General features: G+C 46.4%; 1 protein-coding gene across 7 annotated transcripts in view; it reads left to right on the forward strand.

Moving 5' to 3' along the window:
* Positions 1-22479, forward strand: part of LOC110517131 (ELKS/Rab6-interacting/CAST family member 1) — a 278426-nt gene that overhangs the window by 105596 nt on the left and 150351 nt on the right. For all 7 annotated transcript variants that reach the window (XM_036945331.1, XM_036945335.1, XM_036945332.1 and 4 more), the window contains 2 exons: positions 640-807; positions 6101-6268. In XM_036945331.1, the coding sequence (XP_036801226.1) occupies positions 640-807; positions 6101-6268 (336 nt within the window). The remainder of the gene's footprint in view (positions 1-639; positions 808-6100; positions 6269-22479) is intronic.

Below are 22479 nucleotides of genomic sequence, written 5' to 3' on the forward strand. Positions count from 1 at the left end.
TAACCTAGAGGGCTGATCATGTATGACTGAAGATACTCAATACTAACCTAGAGGGCTGATCATGTATGACTGAAGATACTCAATGCTAACCTAGAGGGCTGATCATGTATGACTGAAGATACTCAATAGTAACCTAGAGGGCTGATCATGTATGACTGAAGATACTCAATACTAACCAAAGGGCTGATCATGTATGAATGGAGATACTCAATACTAACCTAGAGGGCTGATCATGTATGACTGAAGATACTCAATACTAACCTAGAGGGCTGATCATGTATGACTGAAGATACTCAATAGTAACCTAGAGGGCTGATCATGTATGACTGAAGATACTCAATACTAACCTAGAGGGCTGATCATGTATGACTGAAGATACTCAATACTAACCTATAGGGCTGATCATGTATGAATGGAGATACTCAATACTAACCTAGAGGGCTGATCATGTATGACTGAAGATACTCAATACTAACCTATAGGGCTGATCATGTATGAATGGAGATACTCAATGCTAACCTAGAGGGCTGATCGTGTATGAATGAAGATACTCAATACTAACCTATAGGGCTGATCATGTATGACTGAAGATACTCAATACTAACCTAGAGGGCTGATTGATTCTATCTCTGTGCTCAGATTGACCAGGTAAAGCAGGACCTCAGCAGGAAGGAGACAGAGCTGATGGGGATGAGGACCAAGCTGGAGACTCTCACCAACCAGTTCTCAGACAGCAAACAGCACATCGAGGTCCTCAAGGAGTCACTGACCGCTAAGGAACAGCGCTCTACTATCATTCAGACAGAGGTGTGTTGTTCAGTGTTAACTCTACTGACAGGGCTCTACTATCATTCAGACAGAGGTGTGTTGTTCAGTGTTAACTCTACTGACAGGGCTCTACTATCATTCAGAGGTATGTTGTTCAGTGTTAACTCTACTGACAGGGCTCTACTATCATTCAGAGGTATGTTGTTCAGTGTTAACTCTACTGACAGGGCTCTACTATCATTCAGACAGAGGTATGTTGTTCAGTGTTAACTCTACTGACAGCGCTCTACTATCATTCAGAGGTATGTTGTTCAGTGTTAACTCTACTGACAGGGCTCTACTATCATTCAGAGGTATGTTGTTCAGTGTTAACTCTACTGACTGGGCTCTACTGCCATTCAGAGGTATGTTGTTCAGTGTTAACTCTACTGACAGGGCTCTACTATCATTCAGGCAGAGGTATGTTGTTCAGTGTTAACTCTACTGACAGGGCTCTACTGTCATTCAGAGGTATGTTGTTCAGTGTTAACTCTACTGACAGGGCTCTACTATCATTCAGACAGAGGTGTGTTGTTCAGTGTTAACTCTACTGACAGGGCTCTACTATCATTCAGAGGTATGTTGTTCAGTGTTAACTCTACTGACTGGGCTCTACTGCCATTCAGAGGTATGTTGTTCAGTGTTAACTCTACTGACAGGGCTCTACTATCATTCAGGCAGAGGTATGTTGTTCAGTGTTAACTCTACTGACAGGGCTCTACTATCATTCAGACAGAGGTGTGTTGTTCAGTGTTAACTCTACTGACAGCGCTCTACTATCATTCAGAGGTATGTTGTTCAGTGTTAACTCTACTGACAGGGCTCTACTATCATTCAGAGGTATGTTGTTCAGTGTTAACTCTACTGACAGGGCTCTACTATCATTCAGACAGAGGTATGTTGTTCAGTGTTAACTCTACTGACAGCGCTCTACTATCATTCAGAGGTATGTTGTTCAGTGTTAACTCTACTGACAGGGCTCTACTATCATTCAGAGGTATGTTGTTCAGTGTTAACTCTACTGACTGGGCTCTACTGCCATTCAGAGGTATGTTGTTCAGTGTTAACTCTACTGACAGGGCTCTACTATCATTCAGGCAGAGGTATGTTGTTCAGTGTTAACTCTACTGACAGGGCTCTACTGTCATTCAGAGGTATGTTGTTCAGTGTTAACTCTACTGACAGGGCTCTACTATCATTCAGACAGAGGTGTGTTGTTCAGTGTTAACTCTACTGACAGGGCTCTACTATCATTCAGAGGTATGTTGTTCAGTGTTAACTCTACTGACTGGGCTCTACTGCCATTCAGAGGTATGTTGTTCAGTGTTAACTCTACTGACAGGGCTCTACTATCATTCAGGCAGAGGTATGTTGTTCAGTGTTAACTCTACTGACAGGGCTCTACTATCATTCAGACAGAGGTGTGTTGTTCAGTGTTAACTCTACTGACAGCGCTCTACTATCATTCAGAGGTATGTTGTTCAGTGTTAACTCTACTGACAGGGCTCTACTATCATTCAGAGGTATGTTGTTCAGTGTTAACTCTACTGACAGGGCTCTACTACCATTCAGAGGTATGTTGTTCAGTGTTAATTCTACTGACAGGGCTCTACTATCATTCAGAGGTATGTTGTTCAGTGTTAACTCTACTGACAGGGCTCTACTGCCATTCAGAGGTATGTTGTTCAGTGTTAACTCTACTGACAGGGCTCTACTGTCATTCAGAGGTATGTTGTTCAGTGTTAACTCTACTGACAGGGCTCTACTATCATTCAGAGGTATGTTGTTCAGTGTTAACTCTACTGACAGCGCTCTACTATCATTCAGAGGTATGTTGTTCAGTGTTAACTCTACTGACAGGGCTCTACTATCATTCAGACAGAGGTGTGTTGTTCAGTGTTAACTCTACTGACAGCGCTCTACTATCATTCAGACAGAGGTGTGTTGTTCAGTGTTAACTCTACTGACAGGGCTCTACTATCATTCAGAGGTATGTTGTTCAGTGTTAACTCTACTGACAGGGCTCTACTATCATTCAGAGGTATGTTGTTCAGTGTTAACTCTACTGACAGGGCTCTACTATCATTCAGACAGAGGTGTGTTGTTCAGTGTTAACTCTACTGACAGCGCTCTACTATCATTCAGACAGAGGTGTGTTGTTCAGTGTTAACTCTACTGACAGGGCTCTACTATCATTCAGAGGTATGTTGTTCAGTGTTAACTCTACTGACAGGGCTCTACTATCATTCAGAGGTATGTTGTTCAGTGTTAACTCTACTGACAGGGCTCTACTATCATTCAGAGGTATGTTGTTCAGTGTTAACTCTACTGACAGGGCTCTACTATCATTCAGAGGTATGTTGTTCAGTGTTAACTCTACTGACAGCGCTCTACTATCATTCAGAGGTATGTTGTTCAGTGTTAACTCTACTGACAGGGCTCTACTATCATTCAGACAGAGGTGTGTTGTTCAGTGTTAACTCTACTGACAGCGCTCTACTATCATTCAGACAGAGGTGTGTTGTTCAGTGTTAACTCTACTGACAGGGCTCTACTATCATTCAGAGGTATGTTGTTCAGTGTTAACTCTACTGACAGGGCTCTACTATCATTCAGAGGTATGTTGTTCAGTGTTAACTCTACTGACAGGGCTCTACTATCATTCAGACAGAGGTGTGTTGTTCAGTGTTAACTCTACTGACAGCGCTCTACTATCATTCAGACAGAGGTGTGTTGTTCAGTGTTAACTCTACTGACAGGGCTCTACTATCATTCAGAGGTATGTTGTTCAGTGTTAACTCTACTGACAGGGCTCTACTGCCATTCAGAGGTATGTTGTTCAGTGTTAACTCTACTGACAGGGCTCTACTATCATTCAGAGGTATGTTGTTCAGTGTTAACTCTACTGACAGGGCTCTACTATCATTCAGAGGTATGTTGTTCAGTGTTAACTCTACTGACAGGGCTCTACTATCATTCAGAGGTATGTTGTTCAGTGTTAACTCTACTGACAGGGCTCTACTGCCATTCAGAGGTATGTTGTTCAGTGTTAACTCTACTGACAGGGCTCTACTGTCATTCAGAGGTATGTTGTTCAGTGTTAACTCTACTGACAGGGCTCTACTATCATTCAGACAGAGGTGTGTTGTTCAGTGTTAACTCTACTGACAGGGCTCTACTATCATTCAGATAGAGGTATGTTGTTCAGTGTTAACTCTACTGACAGGGCTCTACTATCATTCAGAGGTATGTTGTTCAGTGTTAACTCTACTGACAGGGCTCTACTATCATTCAGAGGTATGTTGTTCAGTGTTAACTCTACTGACAGGGCTCTACTATCATTCAGACAGAGGTATGTTGTTCAGTGTTAACTCTACTGACAGGGCTCTACTATCATTCAGAGGTATGTTGTTCAGTGTTAACTCTACTGACAGGGCTCTACTATCATTCAGACAGAGGTGTGTTGTTCAGTGTTAACTCTACTGACAGCGCTCTACTATCATTCAGACAGAGGTGTGTTGTTCAGTGTTAACTCTACCAGGGCTATTGTGGAGATGGTCTCTTGGTGCCACTACTGTGTCATAGTTTACAGTTTACAGCTGAACTGGACCCGTAGTTACTAAGCATCTCAGAGTAGGACTACAGTCGTGGCCAAAAGTTTTGAGAATGACACAAATATTAATTTTCACAAAGTCTGCTGCCTCAGTTTGTAAGATGGCAATTTGCATATACTCCAGAATGTTATGAAGAGTGATCAGATGAATTGCAATTAATTGCCATGCAAATTGACTGAATCCCCCCAAAAACATTTCCACTGGATTTCAGCCCTGCCACAAAAGTCCCAGCTGACATCATGTCAGTGATTCTCTTGTTAACACAGGTGTGAGTGTTGACAAGGACAAGGCTGGAGATCACTCTGTCATGCTGATTGAGTTTGAATAACAGACTGGAAGCTTCAAAAGGAGGGTGGTGCTTGGAATCATTGTTCTTCCTCTGTCAACCATGGTTACCTGCAAGGAAACACGTGCCATCATCATTGCTTTGCATAAAAAGGGCTTCACAGGCAAGGATATGGCTGCCAGGAGATTGCACCTAAATCAACCATTTATTGGATCATCAAGAACTTCAAGGAGAGCTGTTCAATTGTTGTGAAGAAGGCTTCAGGGCGCCCAAGAAAGTTGATTCAGCTGCGGGATCGGGGCACCATCAGTACAGAGCTTGTTCAGGAATGGCAGCAGGCAGCTGGGAGTGCATCTGCACGCACAGTGAAGCAAAGACTGTTGGAGGGTGGCCTGGTGTCAAGAAGGGCAGCAAAGAAGCCACTTCTCTCCAGGAAAAACATCAGGGACAGACTGATATTCTGCAAAAGGTACAGGGATTGGACTGCTGAGGACTGGGGTAAAGTCATTTTCTCTGATGAATCCCCTTTCCGATTGTTTGGGGCATCCGGAAAAAAACTTGTTTGGAGAAGACAAGGTGAGCGCTACCATCAGTCCTGTGTCATGCCAACAGTAAAGCATCCTGAGACCAATCACGTGTGGGGTTGGGGAACAAAACATCGATATTTTGAGTCCATGGCCAGGAAACTCCCCAGACCTTAATCCCATTGAGAACTTGTGGTCAATCCTCAAGAGGCGGGTGGACAAACAAAACCCCACAAATTCTGACAAACTCCAAGCATTGATTATGCAAGAATGGGCTGCCATCAGTCAGGATGTGGCCCAGAAGTTAATTGACAGCATGCCAGGATGGATTGCAGAGGCCTTGAAAAAGAAGGGTCAACACTGCAAATATTGACTCTTTGCATCAACTTCATGTAATTGTCAATAAAAGCCTTTGACACTTATGAAATGCTTGTAATTATACTTCAGTATTCCATAGTAACATCTGACAGAAATATCTAAAGACACTGAAGCAGCAAACTTTGTGGAAATTAATATTTGTGTCATTCTCAAAACTTTTGGCCACGACTGTACAAGTGCTGATTTAGGATCAGTTTGATATGTTAAATCATAACAAGATATCCGAGATCAGCTATTCTGATATGCTTATTCCAGTGTATTTACAAGTTGACTGGACTGTAAGTATTACATTGATTTGCCTTTTGATTTAATTTGTGATAATGTCAATTATGTGTGTGTCAGGTGGATGCTCTTCGTCGGGAAGAGAGAGATTCCCAGCTGAATAAATTGTCTAACCAGATCCATCTCTAATCTAACACTGTGTGTGTGTGTCTGTGTCTGTGTCTGTGTCTGTGTCTGTGTGTGTGTGTGTGTGTGCGTGTGCGCATCAGGTGGATGCTCTGCGTCTGCGTCTGGAAGAGAAAGACTCCCAGCTGAATAAGAAGTCGAACCAGATCCAGGAGACGTCTGAGGAGAAGGGGACGCTCAGCAGAGAGGTACACGACCTCAAGGACATGCTGGAGGTCAAGGAGCGCAAGGTCAACGTCCTGCAGAAGAAGGTATGGGGCGGGTGGAGGCTGTGTGTATTTATTATGGATCCCCATTAGATGCTGCCAATGCAGCAGCTACTCTTCCTGGGGTTTATTATGGATCCCCATTAGCTGCCAGAGCAGCAGCTACTCTTCCTGGGGTTTATTATGGATCCCCATTAGCTGCCAAAGCAGCAGCTACTCTTCCTGGGGTTTATTATGGATCCCCATTAGCTGCCAGTGCAGCAGCTACTCTTCCTGGGGTTTATTATGGATCCCCATTAGCTGCCAGTGCAGCAGCTACTCTTCCTGGGGTTTATTATGGATCCCCATTAGCTGCCAGAGCAGCAGCTACTCTTCCTGGGGTTTATTATGGATCCCCATTAGCTGCCAGAGCAGCAGCTACTCTTCCTGGGGTTTATTATGGATCCCCATTAGCTGCCAAAGCAGCAGCTACTCTTCCTGGGGTTTATTATGGATCCCCATTAGCTGCCAAAGCAGCAGCTACTCTTCCTGGGGTCCAGCAAAATGAAGGCAGTTTATACAACTGTAATACATTACAATACATTCAGATTTCACAACACACTGTGTTCCCTCAGGCCCCTACTCCACCATGTGTATATATAGTGTGTATGTTATCGTGAGTGTGTGTCTGTGTCTGTGTGTCTGTGCCAATGTTTGTGTTGCTTCACAGTCCCCGCTGTTCCATAAGTTGTTTTTTAATCTGTTTTTTAAATCTAATTTTACTGCTGCGTCAGTTCCCTGATGTGGAATAGAGTTCCATGTAGTCATGGCTCTATGTAGTACTGTGGAATAGAGTTCCATGTAGTCATGGCTCTATGTAGTACTGTGGAATAGAGTTCCATGTAGTCATGACTCTATGTAGTACTGTGCGCCTCCCATGGTCTGTTCTGGACTTGGGGACTGTGAAGAGACCTCTTGTGGCTTGTCTTGTGGGGTATGTATGGGTGTCCGAGCTGTGTGCCAGTAGTTTAGACAGACAGCTTGGTGCATTCAACATGTCAATACCTCTCATAAATAAAAGTAGTGATGAAGTCAATCCCTCCTCCACTTTGAGCAAGGAGAGATTGACATGCATATTATTAATATTAGCTCTCTGTGTACATCCAAGGGCCAGCCGTGCTGCCCTGTTCTGAGCCAAATGCAATTTTCCTAAGTCCTTTTTTGTGGCACCTGACCACACGACTGAACAATAGTCAAGGTACAACAAAACTAGGGCCTGTAGGACCTGCCTTGTTGATAGTGTTGTTAAGAAGGCAGAGTATGGCTTTATTATAGACAGACTTCTCCCCATCTTAGCTACTACTGCATCAATATGTTTTGACCATGACAGTTTACAACCCAGGGTTACTGTAAGCAGTTTAGTCACCTCAACTTGCTCAATTTCCACATTATTTATCACAAGATTTAGTTGAGGTTTAGGGTTGAGTGAGTGATTTGTTCCAAATACAATGCTTTTAGTTTTAGAATTATTTAGGGCTAACTTATTCCTTGCCACCCACTCTGAAAATAACTGCAGCTCTTTGTTGAGTGTTGCAGTCATTTCAGTCGCTGTAGTAGCTGACGTGTATAGTGTTGAGTCATCCGCATACATAGAAACTCTGGCTTTGCTCAAAGCCAGTGGCATGTTGTTAGTAAAAATTTTAAAAAGCAATGGGCCTAAACAGCTACCCTGGGGAATTCCGGATTCTAACTGGATTATATTTGAAAGGCTTCCATTAAAGACCCTCTGTGTTCTGTTAGACAGCTAACTCTTTATCCACATTATATCAGGGGGTGTAAAGCCATAACACACACGGTTTTCCAGTAGCAGACTATGATCAATAATGTCCAAAGCTGCACTGAAGTCTAACAAGACAGCTCCCACAATAATTTTATCATCAATGTCTCTCAGCTAATCATCAGTCATTTGTGTAAGTGCTGTGCTTGTTGAGTCTCCTTCCTTATAAGCATGCTAAAATTCTGTTGTCAATTTGTTTATAGTAAATCACATTGTATCTGGTCAAACACAATTTTTTCCAGAACTTTACTCAGGGTTTGTAACCGGCTGATTGGTTGGCTATTTGAGGTGGTAAAGGGAGCTTTACTATTCTTAGGTAGCAGAATGTCTTTAGCTTCCCTCCAGGCTTGAGGGCACACGCTTAAATTGAAGACGCTTAAATTGAAGATGTGGCAAATAGGAGTGACAATGTCGTCTGCTGGTATCCTCAGTAATTTTCCATCCAGTGGCTTGTCATTGTTGATAGACAACAATAATATGTTCACCTCTTCCACACTGACTTTACGGAATTCAAAAGTACAATTATTTTCTTTCATAATTTTGTCTGATATGTGTGTGTGTGTGTGTGGGGGGGGAGGGGGAGTGGGACATGCTGGATGTGAAGGAACGAAAGGCCAACGTCCTCCAGAGGAAGGCATGTCAGAGATGACTAAAAGGGAGGATGGTTTTGTTGGTCAACTTGTTCCTCTTATGGAAGTTTCAAGGATGTACAAAGAGTGTGACTGAAGGAGAATCACCTCTTGGCATAACTGTATTGGACAGACAACTGAGTTTCACTCAGGATACGCAGTGAATGTGCTGTCGTAGTGAATCTTTTCTGTTGATTCACAACTCTATTGAATCACAACTCTATTGATTCACAACTCTATTGATTCACAACTCTATTGAATCTCAACTCTATTGATTCACAACTCTATTGAGTCACAACTCTATTGATTCACAACTCTATTGATTCACAACTCTATTGATTCACAACTCTATTGAGTCACAACTCTATTGATTCACAACTCTATTGAATCTCAACTCTATTGATTCACAACTCTATTGAATCACAACTCTATTGATTCACAACTCTATTGATTCACAACTCTATTGAATCACAACTCTATTGATTCACAACTCTATTGATTCACAACTCTATTGAATCTCAACTCTATTGATTCACAACTCTATTGAATCTCAACTCTATTGATTCACAACTCTATTGAATCACAACTCTATTGAATCACAACTCTATTGATTCACAACTCTATTGAATCTCAACTCTATTGATTCACAACTCTATTGAATCACAACTCTATTGAATCACAACTCTATTGATTCACAACTCTATTGATTCACAACTCTATTGATTCACAACTCAATTGAATCTCAACTCTATTGATTCACAACTCAATTGAGTCACAACTCTATTGATTCACAACTCTATTGATTCACAACTCTATTGATTCACAACTCAATTGAATCTCAACTCTATTGATTCACAACTCAATTGATTCACAACTCTATTGAATCACAACTCTATTGATTCACAACTCAATTGAATCTCAACTCTATTGATTCACAACTCAATTGATTCACAACTCTATTGAATCACAACTCTATTGATTCACAACTCTATTGAATCTCAACTCTATTGATTCACAACTCAATTGAGTCACAACTCTATTGATTCACAACTCTATTGAATCTCAACTCTATTGATTCACAACTCTATTGAATCTCAACTCTATTGATTCACAACTCAATTGAGTCACAACTCTATTGATTCACAACTCTATTGAATCTCAACTCTATTGATTCACAACTGTATTGAATCTCAACTCTATTGATTCACAAATCTATTGAATATCAACTTATGATTCACAAGTCTATTGATTCACCTCTACTGCTACACATGACCTGCTTTTCCTGACTGCCACTAGATGGCAGTATGAGACCATGTTGTTTGAGCCTTCTCCAGGCGTCAAAAAGACCAGAGGAAAATGATTTCTCCCCATTGTCCTGGAGAATACATTTCAGATGTCCTGTGTCTGATAACTCCAGAGTTCACTCTAATCAACCATCATCACTTAGTCATCAATCCAGCCAGAATACCAACCCAGAATGGTTCTTCTGTGATCAACCATCCATCAACCAGCCAGAATACCAACCCAGAATGGTTCTTCTGTGATCAACCATCCATCAACCAGCCAGAATACCAACCCAGAATGGTTCTTCTGTGATCAACCATCCATCAACCAGCCAGAATACCAACCCAGAATGGTTCTTCTGTGATCAACCATCCATCAACCAGCCAAAATACCAACCCAGAATGGTTCTTATGTGATCAACCATCCATCAACCAGCCAGAACACCAACCCAGAATGGTTCTTCTGTGACCCTGCAGCAGAACATGAGACCGACCAGCGCCTCCATGAGGAGATGGAGAAAGGGTTTGTGTTTGTGTGTTCATGTCAGGTTTCACAGAGAAAGTCCGGCTCAGCAGTATTACATGGCTGAGGAGGGGAGAGGGACGTTGTGTCTCAGTATGGCTGAGGAGGAGAGAGGGAGGTTGTGTCTCAGTATGGCTGAGGAGGAGAGAGGGAGGTTGTGTCTCAGCAGTATTACATGGCTGAGGATGAGAGAGGGAGGTTGTGTCTCAGCAGTAATACATGGCTGAGGAGGGGAGAGGGAGGTTGTGTCTCAGTATGGCTGAGGAGGAGAGAGGGAGGTTGTGTCTCAGCAGTATTACATGGCTGAGGAGGGGAGAGGGAGGTTGTGTCTCAGTATGGCTGAGGAGCAGAGAGGGAGGTTGTGTCTCAGCAGTATTACATGGCTGAGGAGGAGAGAGGGAGGTTGTGTCTCAGTATGGCTGAGGAGCAGAGAGGGAGGTTGTGTCTCAGCAGTATTACATGGCTGAGGAGGAGAGAGGGAGGTTGTGTCTCAGCAGTATTACATGGCTGAGGAGCAGAGAGGGAGGTTGTGTCTCAGCAGTATTACATGGCTGAGGAGGAGAGAGGGAGGTTGTGTCTCAGTATGGCTGAGGAGGAGAGAGGGAGGTTGTGTCTCAGCAGTATTACATGGCTGAGGAGGGGAGAGGGAGGTTGTGTCTCAGCAGTATTACATGGCTGAGGAGCAGAGAGGGAGGTTGTGTCTCAGTATGGCTGAGGAGGAGAGAGGGAGGTTGTGTCTCAGCAGTATTACATGGCTGAGGAGGGGAGAGGGAGGTTGTGTCTCAGCAGTATTACATGGCTGAGGAGGAGAGAGGGAGGTTGTGTCTCAGTATGGCTGAGGAGGAGAGAGGGAGGTTGTGTCTCAGCAGTATTACATGGCTGAGGAGGAGAGAGGGAGGTTGTGTCTCAGCAGTATTACATGGCTGAGGAGGGGAGAGGGAGGTTGTGTCTCAGCAGTATTACATGGCTGAGGAGGAGAGAGGGAGGTTGTGTCTCAGCAGTATTACATGGCTGAGGAGGAGAGAGGGAGGTTGTGTCTCAGTATGGCTGAGGAGGAGAGAGGGATGTTGTGTCTCAGTATGGCTGAGGAGGAGAGAGGGAGGTTGTGTCTCAGCAGTATTACATGGCTGAGGAGGGGAGAGGGAGGTTGTGTCTCAGTATGGCTGAGGAGGGGAGAGGGAGGTTGCGTCTCAGCAGTATTACATGGCTGAGGAGGAGAGAGGGAGGTTGTGTCTCAGTATGGCTGAGGAGGAGAGAGGGAGGTTGTGTCTCAGTATGGCTGAGGAGGAGAGAGGGAGGTTGTGTCTCAGTATGGCTGAGGAGGAGAGAGGGAGGTTGTGTCTCAGCAGTATTACATGGCTGAGGAGGAGAGAGGGAGGTTGTGTCTCAGTATGGCTGAGGAGGAGAGAGGGAGGTTGTGTCTCAGCAGTATTACATGGCTGAGGAGGAGAGAAGGAGGTTGTGTCTCAGTATGGCTGAGGAGGAGAGAGGGAGGTTGTGTCTCAGTATGGCTGAGGAGGAGAGAGGGAGGTTGTGTCTCAGCAGTATTACATGGCTGAGGAGGAGAGAGGGAGGTTGTGTCTCAGCAGTATTACATGGCTGAGGAGGAGAGAGGGAGGTTGTGTCTCAGCAGTATTACATGGCTGAGGAGGAGAGAGGGAGGTTGTGTCTCAGTATGGCTGAGGAGGAGAGAGGGAGGTTGTGTCTCAGCAGTATTACATGGCTGAGGAGGAGAGAGGGAGGTTGTGTCTCAGTATGGCTGAAGAGCAGAGAGGGAGGTTGTGTCTCAGCAGTATTACATGGCTGAGGAGCAGAGAGGGAGGTTGTGTCTCAGCAGTATTACATGGCTGAGGAGGGGAGAGGGAGGTTGTGTCTCAGCAGTATTACATGGCTGAGGAGGAGAGAGGGAGGTTGTGTCTCAGCAGTATTACATGGCTGAGGAGGAGAGAGGGAGGTTGTGTCTCAGCAGTATTACATGGCTGAGGAGCAGAGAGGGAGGTTGTGTCTCAGCAGTATTACATGGCTGAGGAGGAGAGAGGGAGGTTGTGTCTCAGTATGGCTGAGGAGGAGAGAGGGAGGTTGTGTCTCAGTATGGCTGAGGAGGAGAGAGGGAGGTTGTGTCTCAGTATGGCTGAGGAGCAGAGAGGGAGGTTGTGTCTCAGCAGTATTACATGGCTGAGGTGGAGAGAGGGAGGTTGTGTCTCAGTATGGCTGAAGAGCAGAGAGGGAGGTTGTGTCTCAGCAGTATTACATGGCTGAGGAGCAGAGAGGGAGGTTGTGTCTCAGCAGTATTACATGGCTGAGGAGGGGAGAGGGAGGTTGTGTCTCAGCAGTATTACATGGCTGAGGAGGAGAGAGGGAGGTTGTGTCTCAGCAGTATTACATGGCTGAGGAGGAGAGAGGGAGGTTGTGTCTCAGCAGTATTACATGGCTGAGGAGCAGAGAGGGAGGTTGTGTCTCAGCAGTATTACATGGCTGAGGAGGAGAGAGGGAGGTTGTGTCTCAGTATGGCTGAGGAGGAGAGAGGGAGGTTGTGTCTCAGTATGGCTGAGGAGGAGAGAGGGAGGTTGTGTCTCAGCAGTATTACATGGCTGAGGAGGAGAGAGGGAGGTTGTGTCTCAGCAGTATTACATGGCTGAGGAGGAGAGAGGGAGGTTGTGCTGTTTGGGGGTGGATGAGATTACATGGATCATTTATCATGCTGAAACAATGTGACCTCAAATGAATCTGCTCTTACTCTCCATCTGTATCTCAAATGGCACCCTAGTCCTTATTTAGTGCACTTCGTTTGACCAGGGCTCATGGGGCTCAAGAGTAGTGCACCATGTAGGGAAATAGTGTGCCATTTGGGAAGCAGAGCCAGTCTCTCAGAGCCTGATAGGACATCATACCTCCTCTCTGTCCTGTCCTTGTCTTTCTTTGGGAAGCAGAGCCAGTCTCTCAGAGCCTGATAGGACATCATACCTCCTCTCTGTCCTGTCCTTGTCTTTCTTTGGGAAGCAGAGCCAGTCTCTCAGAGCCTGATAGGACATCATACCTCCTGTCTATCCTGTCCTTGTCTTTCTTTGGGAAGCAGAGCCAGTCTCTCAGAGCCTGATAGGACATCATACCTCCTCTCTGTCCTGTCCTTGTCTTTCTTTGGGAAGCAGAGCCAGTCTCTCAGAGCCTGATAGGACATCATACCTCCTCTCTGTCCTGTCCTTGTCTTTCTTTGGGAAGCAGAGCCAGTCTCTCAGAGCCTGATAGGACATCATACCTCCTGTCTGTCCTGTCCTTGTCTTTCTTTGGCCTCAACGTCAGTCAGTCAGCGAGAGCTAAGAGACATACATCTTTTGGGGGAAGATTCCTGGGTCCTCACTTGGGTCAGTTTGTGTGTGTGTGTGTGTGTGTGTGTGTGTGTGTGTGTGTGTGTGCGCGGGTCTGTAGCACTCTGTGTATGTGTGTGCACTTGCATATGTGTGTGTACGTGTATGTGTCTGTGTGATGTGTGTGTTTATCCGTGTGTGTGTATATCCGTGTGTGTGTATATCCGTGTGTGTGTTTATCCGTGTGTGTGTATATCCGTGTGTGTGTTTATCCGTGCGTGTGTTTATCCGTGTGTGTGTATATCCGTGTGTGTGTATATCCGTGTGTGTGTGTGTGGTTGCGGTGGGTCACGGTTCGATCAGGAAGCTACAGAGGAGTTGTAATAGCAGCAGATCTGAGGGTCAATGGTTTCAACAGACACATACATACTGGAACCAGTCCCAACTAGACACACACACACACACACACACACACACACACACACACACACACACACACACACACACACACACACACACACACACATGCGGACGGACAGACGGACTACAGTATGCTGAAGCCGTTCCCCTCTCTGTGGGCTGGTCCTGGTTGAGAGGGTTGAGAGGAGGAGTAGAGACAGGGGGTCATCCCAGCCTGCCCCATCCCCAGCAGGGCCACATCCATCTTTCTGACAGCCCTCTCCTCCAGGGAGGGAGGGAGGGAGGGAGGGGGAGAGAGAGGGATGGAGGGAGGGAGGGAGCCATGTCTGTGGAGAGATGTAGCAATGTAGAGGTGGTTGGCTCCGCTCTGGTGAGATCACAGAACCACTACTACCAGCCCTTCAGGCTGACCGCCTGGCTGGATCTATATCTGTCTGGATCTATATCTGTCTGGATCTATATCTGTGTGGATCTATATCTGTCTGTCTGGATCTAGAAATGTCTGTCTGGATCTATATCTGTCTGTGTGGATCTATATCTGTCTGGATCTATATCTGTGTGGATCTATATCTGTCTGGATCTATATCTGTCTGGATCTATATCTGTCTGTGTGGATCTATAGCTGTCTGGATCTATATCTGTGTGGATCTATATCTGTATATCTGTCTGGATCTATATCTGTCTGTGTGGATCTATATCTGTCTGTGTGGATCTATATCTGTCTGGATCTATATCTGTGTGGATCTATATCTGTCTGGATCTATAGCTGTCTGGATCTATATCTGTCTATGTGGATCTATTTCTGTCTGGATCTATATATGTCTGTGTGGATCTATATCTGTCTGTGTGGATCTATATCTGTGTGGATCTATATCTGTCTGTGTGGATCTATATCTGTCTGTCTGGATCTATATCTGTCTGCGTGGATCTATATCTGTCTGTCTGGATCTATATCTGTCTGTCTGGATCTATATATGTCTGTGTGGATCTCTATCTGTCTGTGTGAATCTATATCTGTCTGTGTGAATCTATATCTGTGTGGATCTATATCTTTGTGAATATATATCTGTCTGGATCTATATCTGTGTGGATCTATATCTGTGTGAATCTATGTCTATCTCTGTGTATCTATATCTGTTTGTGTGGATCTATATCTGTGTGGATCTATATTTGTCTGTGTGGATCTATATCTCTGTGGATCTATATCTGTGTGGATCTATATCTGTGTGGATCTATATCTGTGTGGATCTATATTTGTGTGTGCACGCCTGCCTCATCACTTATCCCCGTCTCTAGACAACCACACACCCCTCCGCTCAGCTCCATCCTCCCTCCTCCCTCCCTGGGTGCCGATGACGTGGATGTCCATTAAGGCAGCCCCCCTCTCTGATTCAGAGGGGTTGGGTTAAATGAGGAAGATACATTTCAGTTGAAGGCATTCTGTCTAGGTCTCCCCTTTCCCCCTCTTTCTTCAATAGGGACGTGCCAGACAGACAAACCCAGAGAAGAGCTCACCTGGGGCTGAATGTGCTAGTACGCTGCCCCCCTCTAATGAAGATTCCAGGGACCTAGCTAGCTACTAGCATGCCTTGTCCAGGACACACACACTGTAAGCTTTTCAAAGCTCCCCCCGAGAAACATGTGACCCGGGGGATAAGCCAATGCAGTTTGTTTTGAAAGAGCCAGAGAGCAGCAGAGCTGAACTCCCTGTCCAGTTGTCTGAAGAAGCAACATTTAGTCTCTATAATGATCCCTGAGGTAGCTGTTGTAGCTCACTGTGTACACAGAACCCTAGAGCAGGCCTGATGGCCATAACACATTGAGACTGGCTGGGGAACTGTACACTGACTCCTTGATGAACCCATACCGTGAAACCAACCCAGAACAGGACAGGACAGATCAGGACAGACCAGGACAGATCAGGACAGGACAGAACAGGACAGATCAGGACAGAACAGAACAGGACAGAACAGAACAGAACAGGGTTATTAAAGTACTACATGTCCTCAGTGAGTGGTTCAGATCAGGACAGAACAGAACAGGACAGAACAGGACAGGACAGGACAGGACAGAACAGGGCAGAACAGAACAGAACAGAACAGAACAGAACAGGACAGTACAGAACAGAACAGGGCAGAACAGAACAGAACAGAACAGGACAGGACAGGACAGTACAGAACAGAACAGGGCAGAACAGAACAGAACAGAACAGAACAGGACAGGACAGAACAGGACAGATCAGGACAGAACAGAACAGAACAGGGTTATTAAAGTACTACATGTCCTCAGTGAGTGGTTCAGATCAGGACAGGACAGAACAGGACAGAACAGAACAGAACAGAACAGAACAGAACAGGACAGTACAGAACAGAACAGGACAGGACAGGACAGAACAGGACAGATCAGGACAGAACAGAACAGAACAGAACAGGGTTATTAAAGTACTACATGTCCTCAGTGAGTGGTTCAGATCAGGACAGGACAGAACAGGACAGGACAGGACAGGACAGGGCAGAACAGAACAGAACAGAACAGAACAGAACAGAACAGAACAGAACAGAACAGAACAGAACAGAACAGGGCAGAACAGAACAGAACAGGGCAGAACAGAACAGAACAGGGTTATTAAAGTACTACATGTCCTCAGTGAGTGGTTCAGATCAGGACAGAACAGAACAGGACAGTACAGAACAGGACAGTACAGAACAGGACAGAACAGAACAGAACAGGACAGAACAGAACAGAACAGGACAGAACAGAACAGGACAGAACAGAACAGGACAGTACAGATCAGGGCAGAACAGAACAGAACAGGGCAGAACAGAACAGAACAGGACAGTACAGAACAGGGCAGAACAGAACAGAACAGGACAGTACAGAACAGGGCAGAACAGAACAGAACAGAACAGGGCAGTACAGAACAGGGCAGAACAGAACAGAACAGGACAGGACAGAACAGGGCAGAACAGAACAGAACAGGACAGAACAGAACAGGGCAGTACAGAACAGGGCAGAACAGAACAGAACAGGACAGTACAGGACAGTACAGAACAGGGCAGAACAGAACAGAACAGAACAGGACAGTACAGAACAGGGCAGAACAGAACAGAACAGGACAGGACAGAACAGGGCAGAACAGAACAGAACAGGACAGAACAGGGCAGAACAGAACAGTACAGTACAGAACAGAACAGGGCAGAACAGAACAGAACAGAACAGGACAGAACAGAACAGGACAGGGCAGAACAGAACAGAACAGGACAGAACAGGACAGTACAGAACAGGACAGAACAGGGCAGAACAGGGTTATGAAAGTACTCCATGTCCTCAGTGAGTGATTCAGATCAGGTGAATAAACTGCATAGACAGAGAGATTGAGATTGTGTCTTTAATATAAATATTCTTTATGGAGGGTAATTAGAGAGCAGGTAGTGATGAGGTCAAATCACTCTAAACAGGGAGAACTATAAACTCAGCAAGAAAAGAAACGTCCTCTCACTGTCAACTGCGTTTATATTCAGCAAACTTAACATGTGTAAATATTTGTATGAACATAACAAGATTCAACAACTGAGACATGAACTGAACAAGTTCCACAGACATGTGACTAACATAAATGGAATAATGTCTCCCTGAACAAAGGGGTGGGGGGTCAAAATTAAAAGTAACAGTCAGTATCTGGTGTGGCCACCAGCTGCATTAAGTACTGCAGTGCATCTCCTCCTCATGGACTGCACCAGATTTGCCAGTTCCTGCTGTGAGATGTTACCCCACTCTTCCTGCAAGTTCCCGGACATTTCTGGGGGGAATGGCCCTAGCCCTCACCTTCCGATCCAACAGGTCCCAGACGTGCTCAATGGGATTGAGATCCGGGCTCTTCACTGACCATGGCAGAACACTGACATTCCTGTCTTGCAGGAAATCACGCACAGAACGAGCAGTATGGTTGGTGGCATTGTCATGCTGGAGGGTCATGTCAGGATGAGCCTGCAGGAAGGGTACCACATGAGGGAGGAGGATGTCTTCCCTGTAACGCACAGCGTTGAGATTGCCTGCAATGACAACAAGCTCAGTCCGATGATGCTGTGACACACCGCCCCAGACCATGACGGACCCTCCACCTCCAAATCGATCCCGCTCCAGAATACAGGCCTCTGTGTAACGCTCATTCCTTCGACGATAAACACAAGTCCGACCATCACCCCATGTGAGACAAAACCGCGACTCGTCAGTGAAGAGCACTTTTTGCCAGTCCGGTCTGGTCCAGCGACGGTGGGTTTGTGCCCATAGGCGACGTTGTTGCCAGTGATGTCTGGTGAGGACCTGTGCCTTACAACAGGCCTAAAAGCCCTCAGTCCAGCATCTCTCACCCTATTGTGGACAGTCTGAGTACTGATGGAGGGTTGTGCATTCTGAGTGAAACTCGGGCAGTTGTTGTTGCCATCCTGTACCTGTCCCGCAGGGGTGATGTTCGGACGTACCGATCCTGTGCAGGTGTTGTTGCCATCCTGTACCTGTCCCCAGGTGTGATGTTCGGTGTCTTAATGACCGTTCCACAGGTGCATGTTCATTAATTGTTTATGGTTCATTGAACAAGCATGGGAAACAGAGTTTAACCCCTTTACAATGAAGAACTGTGAAGTTATTTGGATTTTTACAAATTATCTTTGAAAGACAGGGTCCTGAAAAAGGGACGTTTCTTTTTTTGCTGAGTTTATCTAGTCTGGGCCTGTAGCAGAATGAAGGGGGTGTGGACTGAGAGAGGCTGGCCCCTGGCCCCAACATAATGAAGAGAGTGTGGTTAGAGAGAGAGGCTGGCCCCTGGCCCCAACATACTGAAGAGAGTGTGGTTAGAGAGAGAGAGGCTGGCCCCAACATAATGAAGAGAGTGTGGTTAGAGAGAGAGGCTGGCCCCTGGCCCCAACATAATGAAGAGAGTGTGGTTAGAGAGAGAGAGGCTGGCCCCTGGCCCCAACATACTGAAGAGAGTGTGGTTAGAGAGAGAGAGGCTGGCCCCTGGCCCCAACATAATGAAGAGAGTGTGGTTAGAGAGAGAGAGGCTGGCCCCAACATAATGAAGAGAGTGTGGTTAGAGAGAGAGGCTGGCCCCTGGCCCCAACATAATGAAGAGAGTGTGGTTAGAGAGAGAGGCTGGCCCCTGGCCCCAACATAATGAAGAGAGTGTGGTTAGAGAGAGAGGCTGGCCCCAACATAATAAAGAGAGTGTGGTTAGAGAGAGAGAGGCTGGCCCCTGGCCCCAACATAATGAAGAGAGTGTGGTTAGAGAGAGAGGCTGGCCCCAACATAATAAAGAGAGTGTGGTTAGAGAGAGAGGCTGGCCCCTGGCCCCAACATAATAAAGAGAGTGTGGTTAGAGAGAGAGAGGCTGGCCCCTGGCCCCAACATAATAAAGAGAGTGTGGTTAGAGAGAGAGAGGCTGGCCCCTGGCCCCAACATAATGAAGAGAGTGTGGTTAGAGAGAGAGGCTGGCCCCAACATAATAAAGAGAGTGTGGTTAGAGAGAGAGAGGCTGGCCCCTGGCCCCAACATAATGAAGAGAGTGTGGTTAGAGAGAGAGGCTGGCCCCAACATAATAAAGAGAGTGTGGTTAGAGAGAGAGAGGCTGGCCCCTGGCCCCAACATAATGAAGAGAGTGTGGTTAGAGAGAGAGACTGGCCCCTGGCCCCAACATAATGAAGAGAGTGTGGTTAGAGAGGGAGAGGCTGGCCCCTGGCCCCAACATAATGAAGAGAGTGTGGTTAGAGAGAGAGACTGGCCCCTGGCCCCAACATAATGAAGAGAGTGTGGTTAGAGAGGGAGAGGCTGGCCCCTGGCCCCAACATAATGAAGAGAGTGTGGTTAGAGAGAGAGAGAGGCTGGCCCCTGGCCCCAACATAATGAAGAGAGTGTGGTTAGAGAGAGAGGCTGGCCCCAACATAATAAAGAGAGTGTGGTTAGAGAGAGAGAGGCTGGCCCCTGGCCCCAACATACTGAAGAGAGTGTGGTTAGAGAGAGAGAGAGGCTGGCCCCTGGCCGCAACATAATGAAGAGAGTGTGGTTAGAGAGAGAGGCTGGCCCCAACATAATAAAGAGAGTGTGGTTAGAGAGAGAGAGGCTGGCCCCTGGCCCCAACATAATGAAGAGAGTGTGGTTAGAGAGAGAGGCTGGCCCCAACATACTGAAGAGAGTGTGGTTAGAGAGAGAGAGGCTGGCCCCAACATAATGAAGAGAGTGTGGTTAGAGGGAGAGGCTGGCCCCTGGCCCCAACATACTGAAGAGAGTGTGGTTAGAGGGAGAGGCTGGCCCCTGGCCCCAACATAATGAAGAGAGTGTGGTTAGAGAGAGAGGCTGGCCCCTGGCCCCAACATAATGAAGAGAGTGTGGTTAGAGAGAGAGGCTGGCCCCTGGCCCCAACATACTGAAGAGAGTGTGGTTAGAGGGAGAGGCTGGCCCCAACATAATGAAGAGAGTGTGGTTAGAGAGAGCGGCTGGCCCCTGGCCCCAACATAATGAAGAGAGTGTGGTTAGAGAGAGAGGCTGGCCCCTGGCCCCAACATAATGAAGAGAGTGTGGTTAGAGGGAGAGGCTGGCCCCTGGCCCCAACATAATGAAGAGAGTGTGGTTAGAGAGAGACGCTGGCCCCAACATAATGAAGAGAGTGTGGTTAGAGAGAGAGGCTGGCCCCTACAGAATGAACAGAGTGTGGACAGAGAGAGGCTGGCCCCAGCCTAACCATCAGCCCAACCATCAGCCCAACCATCAGCCCACCCATCAGCCCAACCATCAGCCCAACCAGCAATACCAGACATGTCCTCACTATAAAGGCCTAGTTTTGCCTAAACCCCCTTTTCTGATCTCTTACCCATGAGTACACAAACAGAACATTAACATAGGGCACAGACATACTCCGAGCTGTGTGAAGTACACAACACTACCTCCCTCTGAGAAAGCCTTGGCCTGCTCAACACTTCTGTAAAGCTGTTTGACTCTGAGCTTGTTTTACCAAAGGCTTCTCCCTCTCTCTCCCTCTCTCCTGATTGAAGTACTTTCCCTCTAACAACACTCGTACTGGCGAGTGGCGACAGAGAGAGAGAGATTGTTTGAAAGACTAGATTTGATTTAAAATCTCCATTCACCACAGAGCGTCCCTGAGCTCTCTCTCTCTCTCTCTCTCTCTCTCTCTCTAGCTCTCTCTCTCTCGCTCTCTCTCTCTAGCTCTCTCTCTCTCGTCTCTATCTCTCTCTACCTCTCTCTCGCTATTCTATCTATCCTATTTTAGTTTATTTATGTTGTGCTTTTTGTTATTTAATAGGGCTCTTAGCCTTTTAACAAGTCAAAGAAAGTCCATGAATTCTGTTTTTAAACGGCAGATGAGGTGGTAGCAGGGAGAGAAGCACGTTGAGCTGTGGCCAACCATCATATTGAGATCAGTGGTTTGGTGAGGAGAGCGGCTCTGTGGATAATGGGAGTTCACAGAAGGACAGAGGGAAGAACATAATATTTGTTAAATATCGTAGGGGAACAAAGAGCGACAGGACACAGTTCAGCAGTCCTCACTGAAGTATGTAGAGCCCCAGTCAGACACACAGGCTGACACTGAGCAGTGTGTTTATCAAGGTTAAATAAAGGACACTATTGCTTAGTCTGGAACTCTCCTCCCTCTCTCTCTCTCTCATCTCTCTCTCTCTCTCATCTCTCTTTCTCCTCTCTCGCTCTCTCTTCTTTCCTCTGTCTCTCCTCTCTCTCTCTGTCTCTCTCTCTCTCTCTCTCTCTCCTCTCTCCCTCCCTCTCTCTCTCTCTCTCTCTCTCTCTCTCTCTCTTCTCTCTCTCCTCTCTCTCTCTCTCTCTCTCTCATCTCTCTTTCTCCTCTCTCGCTCTCTCTTCTTTCCTCTGTCTCTCCTCTCTCTCTCTGTCTCTCTCTCTCTCTCTCTCTCTCTCTCTCTCTCTCTCTCCTCTCTCCCTCCCTCCCCCTCTCTCTCTCTCTCTCTCTCTCTCTCTCTCCTCTCTCTCCTCTCTCCCTCTCTCTCTCTCTCATCTCTCTTTCTCCTCTCTTGCTCTCTCTTCTTTCCTATGTCTCTCCTCTCTCTCTCTGTCTCTCCTCCCTCTCCTCTCCCCCCCTCTCTTGCTCTCTCTCTCTCTCCTCTCCTCTCCTCTCCTCTCGTTCTCCTCTCCTCTCTCTCTCCTCTCTCTCCTCTCTTTCTCCTCTCCCCTCTCTCCTCTCTCTCCCCTCTCCTCTCCCCTCTCTCTCCTCTCTCCCCTCTCTCTCCTCTCTCCCCTCTC

The sequence above is a fragment of the Oncorhynchus mykiss genome, chromosome 15 (genome assembly GCF_013265735.2).
Source record: "Oncorhynchus mykiss isolate Arlee chromosome 15, USDA_OmykA_1.1, whole genome shotgun sequence".
Lineage (NCBI taxonomy): Eukaryota > Metazoa > Chordata > Actinopteri > Salmoniformes > Salmonidae > Oncorhynchus > Oncorhynchus mykiss.